This window comes from Alnus glutinosa, chromosome 4, assembly GCF_958979055.1.
Source record: "Alnus glutinosa chromosome 4, dhAlnGlut1.1, whole genome shotgun sequence".
Taxonomy (NCBI): Eukaryota; Viridiplantae; Streptophyta; class Magnoliopsida; order Fagales; family Betulaceae; genus Alnus; species Alnus glutinosa.
Genome location: NC_084889.1, coordinates 13,300,996 through 13,318,731, shown reverse-complemented (window position 1 = coordinate 13,318,731; position 17,736 = coordinate 13,300,996). Strand labels below are relative to the sequence as shown.

Below are 17,736 nucleotides of genomic sequence, written 5' to 3'. Positions count from 1 at the left end.
GTAATAACATATAAGTGAGTCCTGGTAACCACAATGTTATATATGGACATATTCAAACATAAACACCTTAATATACCCTTAATAAAATTGAACAAGGAAGAGTCCACCAGAGAGACTATAAAACCAAGTTCCAACAATATAGTTGAGAGGCAATTGAACCAAGCTCTAGAAGCTTGTTGAAGTCCATAAATGAACTTATGAAGTTTACAAATGAAATCATGGTGCTCCTTATTTACAAACCCTTGAAGTTGTTCCATATAATTCTCTTCCAAGAAAGAATTGTATAAGAAGGAATTGGATACATCCGACTGCCATATGGGCCAATTAAAGTGCACTGCCATAGCCCAAACTATTCATATAGTGGAGGGCTTAATAACAGGACTAAAAGAGTCCATGTAGTCACCAACCTAGCGTTGAACCAAGCCTTGAACCTATCAATGGTGCCATCAGCCTTTAGTTTGATTTTATAGACCCACTTGTTTCTGATTAAATTTTGCTCCAATGGTCTGGGATAGAGAGTCCAAGGGCCATTCGTAATTAAGGCCTCATACTCTTGAGTCATAGGTGCTTTCCATAGAGGATTAGTGATTGCTTTAGAGAAACACGTAGGTTTAGTGGCACAAAGGATGGTAAGGAATGCTGTAGGAGGAGAGTGTTCAGTTGTATAAAAGAATTTTTAATTAGCAAAAGTCTTTCATTTGAGTGAACCAGTGCGAGACCTGGTCACCATGGAATGGCTAGGAAGGGCAATGATCTCAGATCTGGGAGCAATAGCAGAGGGACGTGTACCCGAAACAAGAGAGGATTCTCCAGAGGTAGGTGAACTAGCACCACAAAAGTTCCCCTATTTCTAGACGGTTTTGAACCGTCCAAAACTAGTGAAAAACCGTCAGGAATCAATTCCTGACGGTTTGAAACCGTTTGGAATCTAGCGTCAGGAAATTTAATTCCTAACCGTTTGGGCAAAACCGTCTAGAATTAATTCTAGACAATTTTGCCCAAATCGTCCAAAATTAATAATTACTTTTTTTTTTATATTAATATCATTAATAATTGAGACTTTTTTTTTTATTATTCTTTTGCGCTCAAGCTTAATCTACCGTGCTCACCCATTCACGCTTCCTTCTTCTTGGAATCCCAATACTTCATATCTATAACGTCTATCTCCCACAAGCTTCCTTCGCATCAACGTCTTCTACCTTTAACTGAACACTGTACTAAATCTCAGCGAAAAAAGAACACTGTACTACAGACTCTACTGCACACACACTCACGCATACACATTCTTTTGTTCGTCAGGTAATACCTATTGCACATACAATGATAAACCTCCTCAGAGAGATCCAGAGAAAGCTTCAAAACCTATTTCTCTTCCTCATAATATCAAAGGTCACCTCGAAATCAGAGCTCCAATCCTCTGCACCCGAACCTCCTCCTCCACCCTTTGATCAAACGCAGCCTTCCGTGCCGATCTCCTATCCAATCAAAACCTTCGAAGACCTCAAGGCCTGGTCGTACTTCAAGTCCTTTCACTACCCTTTTAACAGAGCTCGGGTAGCTCTTTAATCTGGGCCTTCTTCTTCGTCTTTGTTGCCGAATAGGTGTAGATTGCCCCACCGCTCCTCCACTTTCGCGAAGTGCCGTCGCCGAACCAACGGCCTAACATTCCAAGACTTTCATCTCGTCTGAAAGATCTGCCCAAGACCTTTGGCTCGAACAGGAGAAGAAAAATGCATGGTACGTTTTGGTCGAAGATCCGGAAATGTAGCTAGACGTACTAGTGGCAGTGGTAGCTGGTGGTCTACAGTGGCGGGCTCATGGGTGGCGGTCGGTGGGGTTGAGGGTGGAGATGGAGAGAGGAAGGAGGGAAAGATTTGGGGTAAAAGCTTTTGGGGAAGAAAGAAAATGGCTAAAGCATTTCATTCACGCTGAATTTGAATTTGATTTTTTTTTTTTTTAAGAAGGAATTTGAGTGAATTTACAGGTGGTTTAGGACCAAACTGTCTGGAAATTTACATTTACAAACTGTTTGGTCCAAACCGTCAACAAATTTCACGACAGTTTTAAAAGAAACCGTCGTGATTTCTTTTTTTACAAACTGTTTTCAGAAAACTGTCTGTAAATTTTTTAATTAAAAGCGCTAGGAAAAATTCAATTCTAGATGGTTTTTAAAATCGTCTAGAATTGGTCCTTTTTTTTTTTTTGTAGTGTAGGTGCAAACACGAGCTCGGTCAAATTGAGAGGAGCATTTGATAACTGAGATGGTAAGGGGTTAGCAATCTAAGGTTCAGAAATAGCAAAAGGGGTAGAAATATCATCATGAGTAGTAGAAGAAATAGGAGTTGGAAGAGAAGTAGATAAAGTAAGACTCGGCGAGATCATGAATGGAGCATCAAAGGATGTATAATTCTGAAGGCAACTTCAATATGGCATGATCTTTCGAAGGGAAAGAGTGCTCATAAAAAACTACATGGCTAGAGCGATATACCCTATCAGTGAAGGGATCAAGGCATCTATATGCAACTTGACCATACCCCAAAAAGATACAAGCTTTGGATCAATACTCCAATTTATGGTTGGTGTATGGCCTGAGTAATGGAAAGCAGTTACACCCGAATACTTTGAGAAGAAAGTAGTTAGGCATCCTATTGAGCAATTTTTCATAATGGGAGGAATGATTGAGCACGGGAATTTGTAATCTATTGATGATGTACACAGCTGTGAGGAAGGCATCTATCCAATATCTATTACATAAGCCTAAGATAGCAAGGAGGGTAAAACCTGTTTCAAGGATATGTCGAAGCTTCCTCTCATCCAATCCCATTTTCTGAGAGGTATGGGAAAAATATTTTCTATGTATAATACAATTTTGCGACAAAAGTTGTTGAAACCAAAGGGAGGTGAATTCAGCCCCACCATTGGATTTAAACTTTTTAACTTTGCCGTAGAATGGAGTTTCAGCAAGGGTTTTAAATTTAGCAAATGATTCATATGTTTCAAATTTGTTTTGTAAAGGGTAGAACCATAAGTAAGGGGTAATTACCTTTTCCCCCCATGAACTACCAAAAAATGCGCGATGCCCCCATGAACTACCAACTCGATCAAAAAAGAGCATTTAACTACCACAGTTACATGTTTTGCACCTTTCTGCTAGCCTAACTCGTGAAAATACTTAAATACCCTCATTCAATTTAAAAAATGACCTAAATGCCCTCAACTTAAAAAAAAAAAAAAAAAAAGGAGGGGTGGCCTGCGAGCCACCCCCTATTCTTTTTTTCTTTTTCTTTTTTTTTTTTTTTTTTTTTTTTTTTTTTTTTTTTCTTTTTTATGCTCTTTTTTTTAATATATATATATTAGTTTTAATATTTTTTATTAATAAATTTAAACCAAATTAATAAACCAATTTTTTTTTTTTTTTTATCAATTGAGGGCATTGTTGTCTTTTAATCAAAATTAATGTCCAAAATCGGCATATTCCGTCCATGTTAAAGGGTCTGACTGACGAAATGGGGCAAAATGTGTAAAGTTGATAGTTGGATGCTCTTTTTTGGTCGAGTTGGTAGTTCATGGGGGCATCGCGCATTTTTTGGTAGTTCATGGGAGGAAAAGGTAATTACCCCCATAAGTAATGAGTGAAGTCATCCACAAAAATGAAGTAATATTTGTTGCCACTAATTGATGCAATGTGAGTGGATGCAAAAAAATGAAGTCTTCTAGTCGCCTAATTGACATGAATTACAAAAGGCATTTTTATTGGAATTCTCATTGGAAGTAGGCAAACCATGTGCCTTTATTACACGAGAAACATTATTGAAAGAGGAGTGACCTAGCCTATAATACCACACAGACAAAGAAGTTCTTAGTCTTAACAGTATAGTAAAAAGTGGTTTGAATTTTGATAAAGCTCTCTTAAACCGTAAAGGATACCATGACGTCTCACATCCCCTAGGTATGGGAATGAGAATGTGCTTATATGTATATTGCATCATTCTTGACATAACGAGTTTTAAAGTCGTGATGGCCATGAACATAACAAAACTCCATAGTTAAGCGTGCTTTTGCAAGAGCAGTACCAGAATGGGTGACCTCCTGAGAAGTCTGGTTCGGTAGAGCCAAAAGCAGACAATATTGTGTCGTTGGGTGTGAGTCGTTATAGATACAACCCATTTTCACTCCATTATGCAAGAAGAATTGCATGTGTCAGAAGATACTTCACAAAGAAATGAGACGAGGTGAGTAAAAACTAACAATCATTGTCTTGACAGAATTTTTGGATAGAAAGTAAGTTAGTTGTAGCTTGTGGAAAATGTAAAATATTTAAAAGGTGAAATTCAAAATGGGAAGGGTGTAGGATAGCTGAACCAATGTTCTCAATTGCAATTTCTCCACCATTGCCAACTGCTATGGACTCATGCCCCTAGAAAGCCAGCTTCTGGATGGTCAGATTTTCCAGCTCACTAGTAATGAGAGAGTTGGCTCCACTATAAGCAAACCATTGATGATCTTCGAGAGAGCTATTGACCAGCGCCACCATGGCAGTCATCTAAGCTTTAGGATGCCTTCCATGATATGAGTGGTCCATTATGTGGAAGTAGTCATGTAACACCCTGAACACTAATTAGGGTTAAATAAGCCTTAATCAGTGTTAATAAAGGGTTAGGGTTAGATAAAGAAGTAATGTTTTATTTTTTGTCCTAGTCAAACATTCGGCCAAGGTTACCAAACATTTGATATCATAGTACACCAACAGTTCCAATCCTTAGTCAACAAAAATGTTGGACAACTTGATGTATGTTACTATTTAGGCATCATCTTTATGTCTGAACGTACATCGAACTTTTAACCAAGGACCACCAAACTTTCAATCTGACCTAAAAATGTTGGGTAAAATAGTGCACCAAACGTTCGACAAAAGTGACCGAACATTCGATGATTGGCAAAAATGTGTACAAATAGCTCATCCTTATCTTCAAATGCCCTAGGCCTACAAATAACCCCCACCCTCACCCCCCTTTACCTCATTTTCGCCCCTTCATTTAGTGTGATCCTAGAGTGATGAGATTGAGAGAGAGTTTTGGAGAGAGAAAAGGATCTATCTTGGTTCTTGTACTTTTAAGGAGGTAACATTTTTAGCCCAACTCGTTTCTTAAGTTGTTGCTATGCTGTTTAGTTTGTTTTCTTACCCTAGCTTATGGTTTTGTGTCTCTACTTGGCTTTTGGTTTTAATACTAGATTAGTGTTTGACGAATCAAGTTCTGCATGAAGGTGTTATTGAGGCTTATGACTCCGTTAGGGATCATGTTAAGACCTTAGGACTTTGCTTAGAAATGGTTTTGTGGCTTTTAGGTTTGGAAGTAGGATTCTGCCCCAACACCGAACGCTTAACCCTGCACTAGAAAAATGTTCAACCCTTTTGTCTGAATGTTTGACAGACGGGTAGATAGCCTATTTTGAGCTTAGATAGGATTTAGAGCATGTTTAGCTTAGGGTTAGGACCAATGATAGGTTTTTTCCCAGATTTCGAGGTTGTGGAGCCTCAAAAGGACTTTACAGTGTTTGATAAATTGCTGCTTAGAAGTAAACAGCCTTTTCGCTTTTGATTAGGCAATTGTTGACATTTACAAGGACGAGTCCAGAAACCATAACTTCTGGATGTATAACCATCAATTGGACTAGGCGCTTTATGAAGAAACCATTTGGATTTAGTTGGTATCTGTCTTTGACAACAAATACTAATAGAGTATCTATTGTTGTGTTTTAATACTTGTTCATTGAAATATGCCTTTGGGATGATTAATAGTTTATTGTTTCCTGTTGAGCATTTATAATAAATTATAAAGCATACCTAGAACTCTGTGGGTTAGTAAGTTAAGCTGCTTTTACAATTGCGTATATATTTACAATGTAGTGAAGCCATGGACAAGAGTTGGATGAGAAAATGGAGAGGATCAATAGAGTAAATGGATGGAGTTAAAGAATTTATGATATTTTCAGCTGTCGACTCCAAAACTAAAGGGTTCATCATGTGCCCATGTAAGAAGTGTTGTTTGGGCATGACATTGCGAGAAGATGTTGTATTCGACCATTTGACATCGAGAGTAGGGATTTTGGAGGGTTACACCGAGTGGGTAATGCATGGGGAACAAATTAATCCTTCCGTCTAGTGGCAGAGCCAGGATTTTAGTTCAGGAGGGTGAAGATTTTTTATTTATTTTTATATATATATATAAAACTAAAATTGAACAAAAAATTGATGAAAATATTAAAATATATATAATTAACGAAATAAATAAATACTTCAACAAAATTTAATTATTATTTAAAACATTATAATGTAATATACAATTTATTGTGCAACTTTTCAATTTGGTCTCTATCATTAGAATGATAATAGATTTTTTTTTCTTAAGCAATGATCTACCGACAAATATGCGCTAAATTTACCTCGACACAAGCTCATTTAAAATTTGATTAGAGCTCAATGAAATCATTATTATTCTTCACAATCTTAGTTAACTACAATTATAAATTTTTATATAATTAAAATATGTAACAAAAACTATTATAATTACAATAAGTGGCCGGTTTTTATTTTATTTTTTTATTTTTTATTTTTATTAAGGTTAAGAGCCAAGTGGATTCGTCGGCTACTTAAATAGATCAACATATATATATATATATATATATATATATATATATATATATATATATATATATATATATATATATATATATATATATATATATATATATATATATATATATTTGAAGTTGGTTTGGTGACTTTCAAACCAAATCAAGTCTCACTCCCTCGAAAAAAAAAATCTTACGCCACAAGCCACAAAGAAGAAGAAAAAAGAAAGTCTGATGCTAGTGACCCGTTGAAAAACAAAGGCCCACAACGCGATAAAAAACAAGTGTGATAAATGATGGGAGTTAAACGATCGTGTGGTTAACTGTCTAACAACAAAACTTATTGAAACGTTGTGTTTTAAAGAAATAGTAAAGGTCGTCTTTCCCTTGTCTAACCTAAAAGCTTGAAAGCTGAAACTGTGTAGAAAATAATCAAGGCTTCGCCGCTTCAGTTGTTTGCCTATGAGTAGGTGGCAGAATGCCTGAGGGTAATGTCAATTGCCCCTGATGAGTGGCTAAGGGTAGGCAACTAGCACATTTAGAAGATTTTCTACAGGAGTAAAGGAAATTTTTGGGAGTTGAGGGGGGGCATTTGACCCCTCTCGACCCCCTCCCCCCCTCCCTCCACCCCTGCTTCCATCAATAGGTACCCAATATTCGAAGGGTCCACTACAGGTCCCAACGATAGGAAGCCAACACATGACAAGTCCAGTGGAATGCAAGCCATGCTTAGAGATGTTTTTGCCATGCACAATGATCAACTACATTATGGTGGATTTGACGTGGGTGTCGAAGCCGAAGCTGTAGAGGAAGATATTGCAGACTATGATGAAAACACAAGTTCTACACTTTGCTTAAAGAGGACGATAAGCCACTCCATACGAATATAAAACATAGCAAATTGAGGGCTATTGTACATCTTTACAATTTGAAGTGTATGGGTGGATGGAGTAACACGCATTTCTCATTGTTGCTTGAATTTATCAATGAGTTGCTTCCAACAGATGCACATTTTCCTAATGACACATACCAGGTGAAAAATACTTGACCAGCTGTTCTTAACATTGCAACTACTTTTTACTCTTTCACATGTTGCTATTTGAATTGTAGTTATATGACAATTAAAATATCTTAATTAAGGTACTTTTCATGTGTTCCTGTTACTGTCTTAATTAAGGTACTTTTCACTATATATGTATTGCTTTGCTTTTTTAACAATTATCTACTTGTTTGTGGCCGATAAATGCTCTAAGTAATCATTTATATGAAAAGAGAAAAAAAAAAAAAAAAAAAAAAAAAAAAAAAAAAAAAAACCACAATATTGCATGTGATGTATCAAGTGTGATCAAACCTTTTAAATGGAAACACCAAATTTTGGTTGACATTTTTTTACCAGATTAGCGTCATTTGTGTAAGTGTCGCAAACTGGCGACACTTAATTAGCGATGCTTGTAAGTTATGGAAGCGACTCTAAAATGTTAGCGTCGTTTGCATCCTAAGCACCGCTAATTCGCGACGCTTCGCCCAGAAGCGTCGCGAATTAACTTTCTTGACTAAAGTATCACGGCGTAAAACAAATGTTGCTAGTTAATTCGAGACTTTTTAAGACCATTAAATGTCACTAATTAAACGTCGCTAATTAACTGTTTTTTTGTAGTGATCCAATAGTTGTTTTATGACCGACGCAATCATGCTTGAGTGGTGGTCATTATAGACGGATGTCACTAGTGGCATGGGCCACGATAGCTCAGACTTGGTCGGGTTGCTAATGATGGAAGGTACCATAGAATATCAAAAATCCTTCGAGATAGCGCCAACCCTGCCGAGAAGAGGTTAATATTTTGGATAAATCATATGGTGTTAAGATATAACATGATTCTCTTATGACAACATATATTATATCTAATTGTATTCATGATAACGTTGTAAAATGATAAACTGTAACCTTGCATTCCTGCATGTGATTTATAAATAAATGAGTATATGTATTATTACTCACTAAGTTGTGGACTTACGCTTGTATTTTTTCCACCTATGAAATGTGCATTGTTTTATAGTTGGACCACCTTTAGATGTTGGACTTGAGATGGACCTTGAGGCTGATGCAGCTATTTGGCCCTGCGATATCAATTTGGTTATACTTGAGGACTGATTGCAGGATGTCGAAGATCACTCTTGGAAATTACTACTCTTGGGTGATGTTGTTGGCTTAGCATTTGAGGCTCCATTATACATTTAAAGATTTAAGTTTGGATATTTTATATCGATGATTTGCATTGTATTTTTAGTTACATAATGACTCTTGGTAGATGTTCTGGTTGTAATTAATGTTGATAAAATATTTTATGTTTCTACTGAGGAGTAGAGATCCATGAGTTTTATTCATTGTCAAATGGGATTGGGAGGCGAACCATGAAATTAATTATCAATTTATTAATTTCTCGGGACATTACAAGTCAAAAGCCTGGTGGCTCATTGTGTAACACATTTGGCAAGGAGCCTGAGCTAGTGGCTAAAAAGGAAAGTCATTTGAATGAGAGGATTGCTATTGTGGAGAAACAAACTGACCAAAGCTGGTTGATTCCTTTGGTTATCTAGGGTAGAGTGCACAAGACGTGCAGTTATTACCGCTAATAACCGGTAACTGATAATAACTGCTAACCAGATAATCAAAAAACCAAAAAATTGGAAATAATTGCAATCGGATAACCGGGTACCCCGGTTGTAGTTACCAGTTATAGGGTTTTAGGAAACTGGTTAATAACAGCGTAACCGGTTTATATATATATTAAAAAAAAATTAAAATGTAAATAATTAAAAATATATAACCTAATTCTAAGTTTTTGACCTAATTCTCTCTCAATGATTAAGCCCAGAATTATCTCATTGTTGATAAAGATTGTTACATCTAGATAAGCATGATAGATGTGATATCTTTAGGTGTTGTTAAACGCATTGAGTTTTAGTTGATTAGGACTTTGTAAGATTTGAGTTTCTGTAATAGAGTTGTGGCTTTAGTAAGTTTATCTGAATGGTTTGAGCCTAGTTTGACTTGAAAGAGAGTTCCAGTTATACTCTAGAGAAATTTAAAGGAAAAAAAAAAAACACACAAGAGGAAAGAAAGGGAAACTAAGGCGCTTAAAACCTCATCCAAATAATTTTTCCACACGTAGGGGGCACAGTCGTGGAGCCCTGCTCCTAATTCTTTTAGCAACAATGTATGAAAACTGACTACCCAGTTAATAACTGGTTTTTAATAACCGGATAACCCGCGGTTCGTAATAACCGCAATTGGTAGACCTGTTGCGATTATTTAAATGGATATTACCAAGTACCCCAGTTGCGGTTGTGGTTATAAGAAAATAACTACAACCGCAACCGAGACCGCAACCTGTTGTACACCCCTAGTCTAAGGTGGGGAGAGAATTTGCTTAGTTGAACAATCTTTGATTTGCCTTTCAAGGGTTGGTAATTCTATATTCTTTTGATAAACATATCACAATGGATGTCTTCTTTCAATCGAATGATTTGATATATCAATCGGTTGAAACACATCAAATATTCAATTTTTAATAAATAATCATCAGACATTCAAAAGATATAAATCAATTACTTGAATTGGACTTAAACAATATTTTGATAAACATTAGAATTGTATAAATAAAATAACAAGAATGTGAGTGTAATCAATGGCAAGGTTTCATCTTCAACCTTAGTTGAACATTTTAACTTTTATTAAAAACATAAAAATTGTGAATGACTTACAAAAGAAAGAAGGTACACAAAGAAAATCACGAACAGCTACTGTTAAAACAGTTTTCGGTAGGTGACGTGTCGATCAGATATTTGTCTTGTATGCTCCTGGTCCACCTGAAAAAGAAGGCTGCGTCGGGGGGTTCCGACAACCCCGCTCCGATGATTAAGTGAGTGTATGGTTCTGAGAATAAATGTGCAGAATAATGCCAGAAAGATTGATTAGCATGTACCTTAATATCTGAGAGGGTTCTAGTATTTATAGAGGTTGAAGAGTAGTTCAATTAACCTCTCAATTCATGCACGAGGCGGTTGGAGGAGACGTGGCCCCGGATGAACGGATATTTCGGGTTCCGCTTACCTCTGATGCACAATCAAGTTTCATGTCGTGCGTCGTGTCCCTTAGATTCCGAGTACTGTCGAGATGTACGAGGACGTGGATATCAACTAGTATTTGGGTCGGCAATTCGGGGCAGTTGTAACAGATTGGGCCCAAGTGGTCTTAACGGGCTCGGGTGGATTATGCTCTCTTTAATATTTGGACCTGGTCGGGTGGACCCAATGGGCCTGACTACCGAGAAGGCCGATATTTTCCTCAACAGCTACAACTTTAGGTCTGAAAATAAAACATATTCTCATTGCGACTTCCCTTGTGTTATGTTTACAAGAGAATAAAAACATATATATACTGCTAGGTCTTGAGAAAGATGTGTGTCATGCTGCACTTTCCTAAAAAGAAAACGTGTGTACACGTAAGAAAAAAAACGTGTGAAAGAAAAACTCAAGAACTGGTGCCGCACGACCTCATTTCGTTCAAGAAAAAAATTCTCCCTGGGTGCTGCATGAACAAGTCTTCAAGACAAAAAGATTCTTTCTCTCTATGGCGCTGCTAGACTTGCTTCTTACCAAAAAAAAAAAAAAAAAAAAAAAAACTAACTAATATAAACACTAACTCTCCTAGGGTCTTTGGTTTTGCGCACGTCACATGTTTCTCTACTGGAACGACTTTCTCTCGTGTTTTTAATCCAAGCCATTGAAAATGTGTTTGCCATGCACTCAATTTCGATCTTGACCTTCAGCTGTTATCTCTCAATGACCTGCAAAACACTAAAATACCAAAACTAACAAAAAAAAAAAAAAAAAAAAAAAAATCAGAAAATAACAAAACTAAAGGTTTAACATATGCAAATTAAGAGGTATAAATATATAATATTTGGCACTCATCAACCCTTTGATGGACAAAGAATGTATTTGGTGTGTATTAAAAAATCTCAAAAACAAAACCTCAAGTGGTAGAAAAGCTTCAAGCTTTTACAAATCTTCATTGGGGTTTACAAATGTGAATGGAAGCTTTCATGTAGAAAGATCCTACAACGAAGGATCTCATCATCCCCCTCTCCGAAAATTGTCCAAAAGGTCAATTGATAGCAATGGGAAAAAAGATGCTCTAAATGAGAACAGATATCAAATATAAAGTCTTTAGATTTTTGCCTTTGCATCATGACGTGGACCATTCACATCGTGATGCGTGACTAGGGTTCCCTTGCTAAGTCTTTGACATTTGGCAAGTTCCGTACAGGTAGTGTTGTGACGACATTATGATGGGCTATGCATGAGACCAGGCCAAGAAATATCTATGGCTTCCTGTCACTTGTCCGTTGTGATGGGCTATTCACGGGAGAAGATAGTGCACATAATGGAAATAACATAAGATTTTGCACATACACAAGGTAATGAAATGGAAATAACATATGATTTTGCATAGAGAATGTAGCCAATTTTTAGAACCTAACGGAGTTGAAAGTTTGATTAAGCCCGTTAATGATGAAGGAGACTAAGTCTTCATCATCAGTTGGTTTTCCAATTACAACAAGATGGCTGGCCCAAGAATTAGGAGTCTTCAATTATATATTTTGTGCATAACTTGGATCCTTGATGCAAACTTCGGAGTTGGCACTTCAGATGTGATATTCGAGATGTAGATTGGGATACAAGTTGATTGGCCAAGGTGGTCTATACTTGCTAGGAAGTATGGAGGCCTTAGACAGTGGAAAGAACTAACTCAATGAGAGGCACGTTTGATTTAGCTCAAAAAACATTGGTCATTTTTTATCCAAATAGAGTACGAGGGATATTGGACATCCTTGCCTTGATCATCAGCTGACCATGTTCGAACATCAGCTGATTTACTTGACCTTTGTAGTATTCTTCAAATCTTAAACCATAGACCTAAGTACACAACTATCTAAATCCCCAAAACATTAAATAATTTTTTGAACATGGAATGAGCTTATTAAAAAAAATTAATACAGACTTACCTTTGGAACCATCTAGCTGAGCCGAAGCTAGGTCATTGAGGTCCAAAGTTGAGGTTGAAGATCTCTTAAGTAGGGCCAACCAGCCAAGGTCTCGGCGGGTGAAAAGGTGATGCCGTACTTTTTGAATGTGATGCAATGGGCTGCCACAAAGCTCACGAGGAATGCTCCCTTTAGTGAAGCTAGTAAGGATCCCCTTTTTTTGTTTTTTGACATAATGATTGTTGATTGATAGTGCCACATCAGTAAAATGAGTTAAAAGTGCGATATATAACATTTGTGTTAATCTTATCATTTAGTTGAAGGGATGACTAATTAAGACATTTGAAAATTATTATTTTTTTTTATTTTTTTATTTATTTTTTTTATGAATGAACTTTCATTTACACAACAAAGTTACACAACACTTTAGCATTAAAGCTAGAACTCCAAAGAACCAACAATACAACCAAATTTGATAAAATCAACATATACAACTGAAACTAACTACAATACAATCAAAATTTACAATCAACCAACCTATCCAACCATCTACAAACCATACAAATAAAAGCTATCAACAATACATCAAAACTTTGTGATTAATACAGGATATCAGGGGTAAAACTCCAATTTGTACAATTTTTTTTTTTTCATTCAAATCACTTCTCCTAAGTGTTCCTTTATCTCGTATTCTATTTTTTAATCCCAAACAACATAAAGGGTAATATCACAGTCTTTTTTTTTTGCTTCAACTGAATGTAAATATCAGACAGATTCTCTAGCCAATCCAGCTCTGCTGCTCTAAAAGCCGAGAGAGAGAGAGAGAGAGAGAGAGAGAGAAATGCAAGGGGTGGCTCGGCTGTCCATGTGGTGGCCACTGGCCACCACCAACCGTAGGCCACCCCCAAGGAGGCACCACCACCGTTGGAGTGACCAGTGGCGGGGATGCCCTTTGGGTGGTTGTTATTTTTTAGATATACAAAGGTGGTGGCCTACGGGCCACCCCCAAAAGGGCACCACCACCGTTGGAGTGGCCAGTGATGGGGATGCCCTTTGGGTGGTTGGCTGAGAGAGAGAGAGAAAGAGAGAAATGCAAGGGGTGGCTCGGCTGTCCATGTGGTGGCCACTGGCCACCGCCAACCACCTTTGGAGTGGCCTACGGGCCACTCCCAAGGGGGTACCACCACTATTGAAGTGACCAATGGTGGGGATGCCCTTTGGGTGGTTGTTATTTTTTAGATATACAAAGGTGGTGGCCTACAGGCCATCCCCAAAGGGGCACCACCACCGTTGGAGTGGCTAGTGGTGGGGATGCCTTTTGGGTGGTTGTTATTATATATATATATATATATATATATATATATATATATATATATATATATATATATATATATATATATATATATATATATATATATATATATATATATATATATATATATATATATATATATATATATATATTAGATTTTAATTTATAAAACATTAAAAATATATTATTAGAAGGCGATGTGGCAAACAGGCTAACGTGACACTAACAGATGTCAAAAAATTGGACAAAAACCTTACAGAGGGAACTTTTTCAAATCTACGAAAAGCGTAAGTAGTGAAAGTGAATTTGAAAATATAAATCAAACTCCAAATAACACGTAGAAGGGTGGTTGAATAGGTGTATGATAATATAATGCGAAATTAAAAATTTAATCAACTACAAACCAAACAATCACCAAAATATGAAAAGCAGTAAAGCAATAGACACAGATATTTGGTGATGAAGTGGAAACTCTTTGAAATCAAAGAGAAAAACCATTTCGAGGTAGTCAACCCAAGAAATCAATTCAATAACGAAGAATACGCAAATTACAAGATGTTAATACTCACAAAACCTTTGCAGTCGTCACACTCTTGAATTACAACAAGTGACCTACTTGTTTGCTTCTCACCCAAAACCTTTGGAGAGTTCTTCTTGATCTCCTTAACGGAAACTCCAGTTGGCTTCAATTGTTCAAGGTTGATGGTTAAACAATGACTACAGGTCTAAAACCCTCTCTTAGCACACTAAATTATAGTGTAAGATCCTTAATAAAGTCATGCCTAAAAGTCTCTTTAAATAGACCTGTGAGGAAAATCCAGTTCAAGTTGGAATAGGATTCTAGAAAAATTAGCCTAGATTCTCAGTCTTATATTGTGGGACGATTTTGGTATAGTAAACATCTGAATTAGAGAAAATCTATTTCCAAGATATTTGTTTCCTTTTGTGTTAGCTTTCTAACATTGCTGATTTCACTGCAATTTGATACTTGAGCTGAAAGTTATGATGACAATACGGAAACATGTTCAATCTGAAATTGATAAATCCGATTTTAACTCCACTTAATGAAATTTCAATTTGTTCATTTCTTTGGTTGATTAGACTTAACCACATCTTTTAGGTCTTTCAATTTGAGTTAGATTCACTCTTGGATAAAATTCCTCACCGACTTAACCTGTAGACTAAAACTTACAACCAAATAAGTTTTGACATGGAATTTGTCAATACTAAAAACCTAACATAATTTTAAAAAAATAAGAGAGTGATTTCAAATAACGCGTTGACTCAAGAATTTATGATACATTTACCCTATATTTTATTATACTGAGAATATAGTACAAAGTTATCAAAGATAGTACAAAATTTTTCAGTAGAACAATTGGCGACGACTTATTAGCCAGTGAGGATAAGTTCTCACTAAATGTTATTAGTGAAAATTTTTAGACTTTTAATTCAAAACCGAATTTGCTAATAATGGCATATTATATCAACGACGACGCTGAAGTTGTCGTTTTTTCTATAAAATAACTGCGATAACTTTTGAACTTTAGATGTGACTTTTGATCATGATTGAAAGCTAAATTTCTGATGATAGTGTACATAAATTTTATTTTATTTATTTTATTTTTATTTTTTTAAGAAATAGTGTATATAAAGTTAGCGACCACTTTTCAAATCTGCTTTTGGGATTGTACATGGCTGACCCACCCCGCTAACAAATATAAGACATAAAAAGTACGACTAATTGGAAACATCCAAGAGTAGGTCATGTATGTTTTGAAATATTTTATTGCATGCATATATATAGTCTTATCTAATGTCAACTGGAAACCACTAACCCCAACTTATATAATTTAAAACTCTTCACAGAATAAACGAAAAGGAAAAGTAAATTTTAAGTAAAGAAAAAAATAAATTCATAGATCTTCAACTACGACATGCTTTTATTTTAAATGGCTTTAGTGCTGATTACATAACAAGAAACCAATAACTCTAGGATGTCAAGTTCGACCAGATTATTCGCAGCAAGATGAGAGATGGAAACAGTTGGCTTATAATCAGTGACTAGAGGACAAAACAAAAACTAAGAAATTGAGAAAAAATAATAATGCATATGTTAGATTATGACGAACTCAATGAGCTTGAGTTTCGAGAATGGAAGCTTATGATCTATGGTGGTGGTAATTACAACCATCTGTCATCCATTCCTTCAGCGTTGTTTCCTCTGAGAACGAAAGGTTCTTGGCGCCACCACTGTTACCTCCTTCCTCAATGCCATTGTCAAACTGATGACATAGCTTCCAAAACTCCGAATCTGATATGTCAGACATCAATAGCTCCCCCATATCAAAGTCCATTGCAAAGCTGCCGAAATCATCTTCCTCAGAAGTGACCGCCACATTATTTAACAAGTTTCTGTCTACAGACGTTGCTGGTGGATCACTAGTGTCTGGATTTTCGACTTCCAGCGGCTTTGGGGCAACTACAACCTTACTGCACTTTGAAGGATTGGTCTTGGTGTTCTTTTTGATGTTATTGTTGGAATGCTTTGACTTTTCTACTTTCACCTTCTTTCCCAAAGTTGTGTTCCAATAGTTCTTGATTTCATTGTCTGTTCGCCCTGGAAGTCTTCCAGCTATTAGAGACCATCTACAAACCACCAATACAGAAAAATTTATCTTTTGCAGAATGCACAAATAATCAAGCTAGCATTATTATTATTACTATTATTTTTTACGTGAAACCCCTTTAAGGTAGGTAACTTATTCTGGTTGGATAAACCTCGGATATACAATTCCGTTGGCAAGAACCGTATATTGGTTGAGTGAGGAGTCAAACATTTGATCTCATGATATTAACCAAACGAGTTCAACATTTGAGGTGACCTCGCGGGCAGCTAAAAATAAGTTTTGGTCCTATATAGTATATATTTTTCTAAATTCTTGAGGGATGAGAGGGACAGGGAGAAAGAGGATATATATAACGGCTGCGGAAAACAAAAGGCAAAATTAAGACCTGTTGCCTAGCAGCTTGTGAAGCCTAATGATGAGATCCTCTTCGTCGAGGGTAATATTACCCCTTTTAATATCAGGTCTGAGGTAATTCAACCACCTTAGTCTGCAACTCTTTCCACATCTTTTTAGACCTGAACAAATGAGTAACTATGATCGATCTTCATGTACTGGATAAACCAAAAGAAGCCCAATTTGTTTCATAAAAGAAAACTCTCACTTACCAGCTTCCTTTGGAATTTTTCCCCACTTTCCTTCCCCATGGGTTTTGATGTAATCTTTGAGTTTCTGGTCCTCAAAAACAGTCCAAGCCCCCCTGTTGAGTCCCTGATCTTTAGAACAACCAGGACTTTTCCCCATTTGCACTCAGACAAACACAAACAAACACAATTGTTGTCTCCCTCTTTCTTTCGCTTAATTGGCCGGGAGCATGATATGCAATTCGACATGATTGATTCTTTTATACAGTGTTCGATCGATTTGTTTGTCAATGACCAGATCGATCCAACCGTCAGTCAATGTTTAACGCCCCTCGGATCAAAGAGCTTAATTTAATGTACATGTTACATGTTCTAGAAAGAAAATTTGACCCACCAAAGACATTTAGAATTAAAAACACCCATTGGCATCAACATTTATGCGTCCCATGTGACTGCCTTGCCGAGTCCTCGTGGTTCGGGGTGGTCTAGAGTATTCTTTAGGTCTTGTTTGGTAAGTAGGAATATACCCA

At 36.5% G+C, this 17,736-nt stretch overlaps 1 protein-coding gene across 1 annotated transcript; it reads right to left on the bottom strand.

The window, feature by feature from the left end:
• Positions 1-15,925: 15,925 nt before the first annotated feature.
• On the bottom strand, positions 15,926-17,461 carry LOC133866672 (transcription factor WER-like). Its single transcript, XM_062303278.1, has 3 exons — positions 17,231-17,461; positions 17,011-17,140; positions 15,926-16,644 (listed from the first exon to the last, which is right to left on the bottom strand). The coding sequence occupies exons 1-3, from the start codon at positions 17,364-17,366 to the stop codon at positions 16,158-16,160; spliced, it is 753 nt and encodes a 250-aa protein (XP_062159262.1). The 5' UTR covers positions 17,367-17,461; the 3' UTR covers positions 15,926-16,157.
• Between the last annotated feature and the right edge of the window lie 275 nt (positions 17,462-17,736).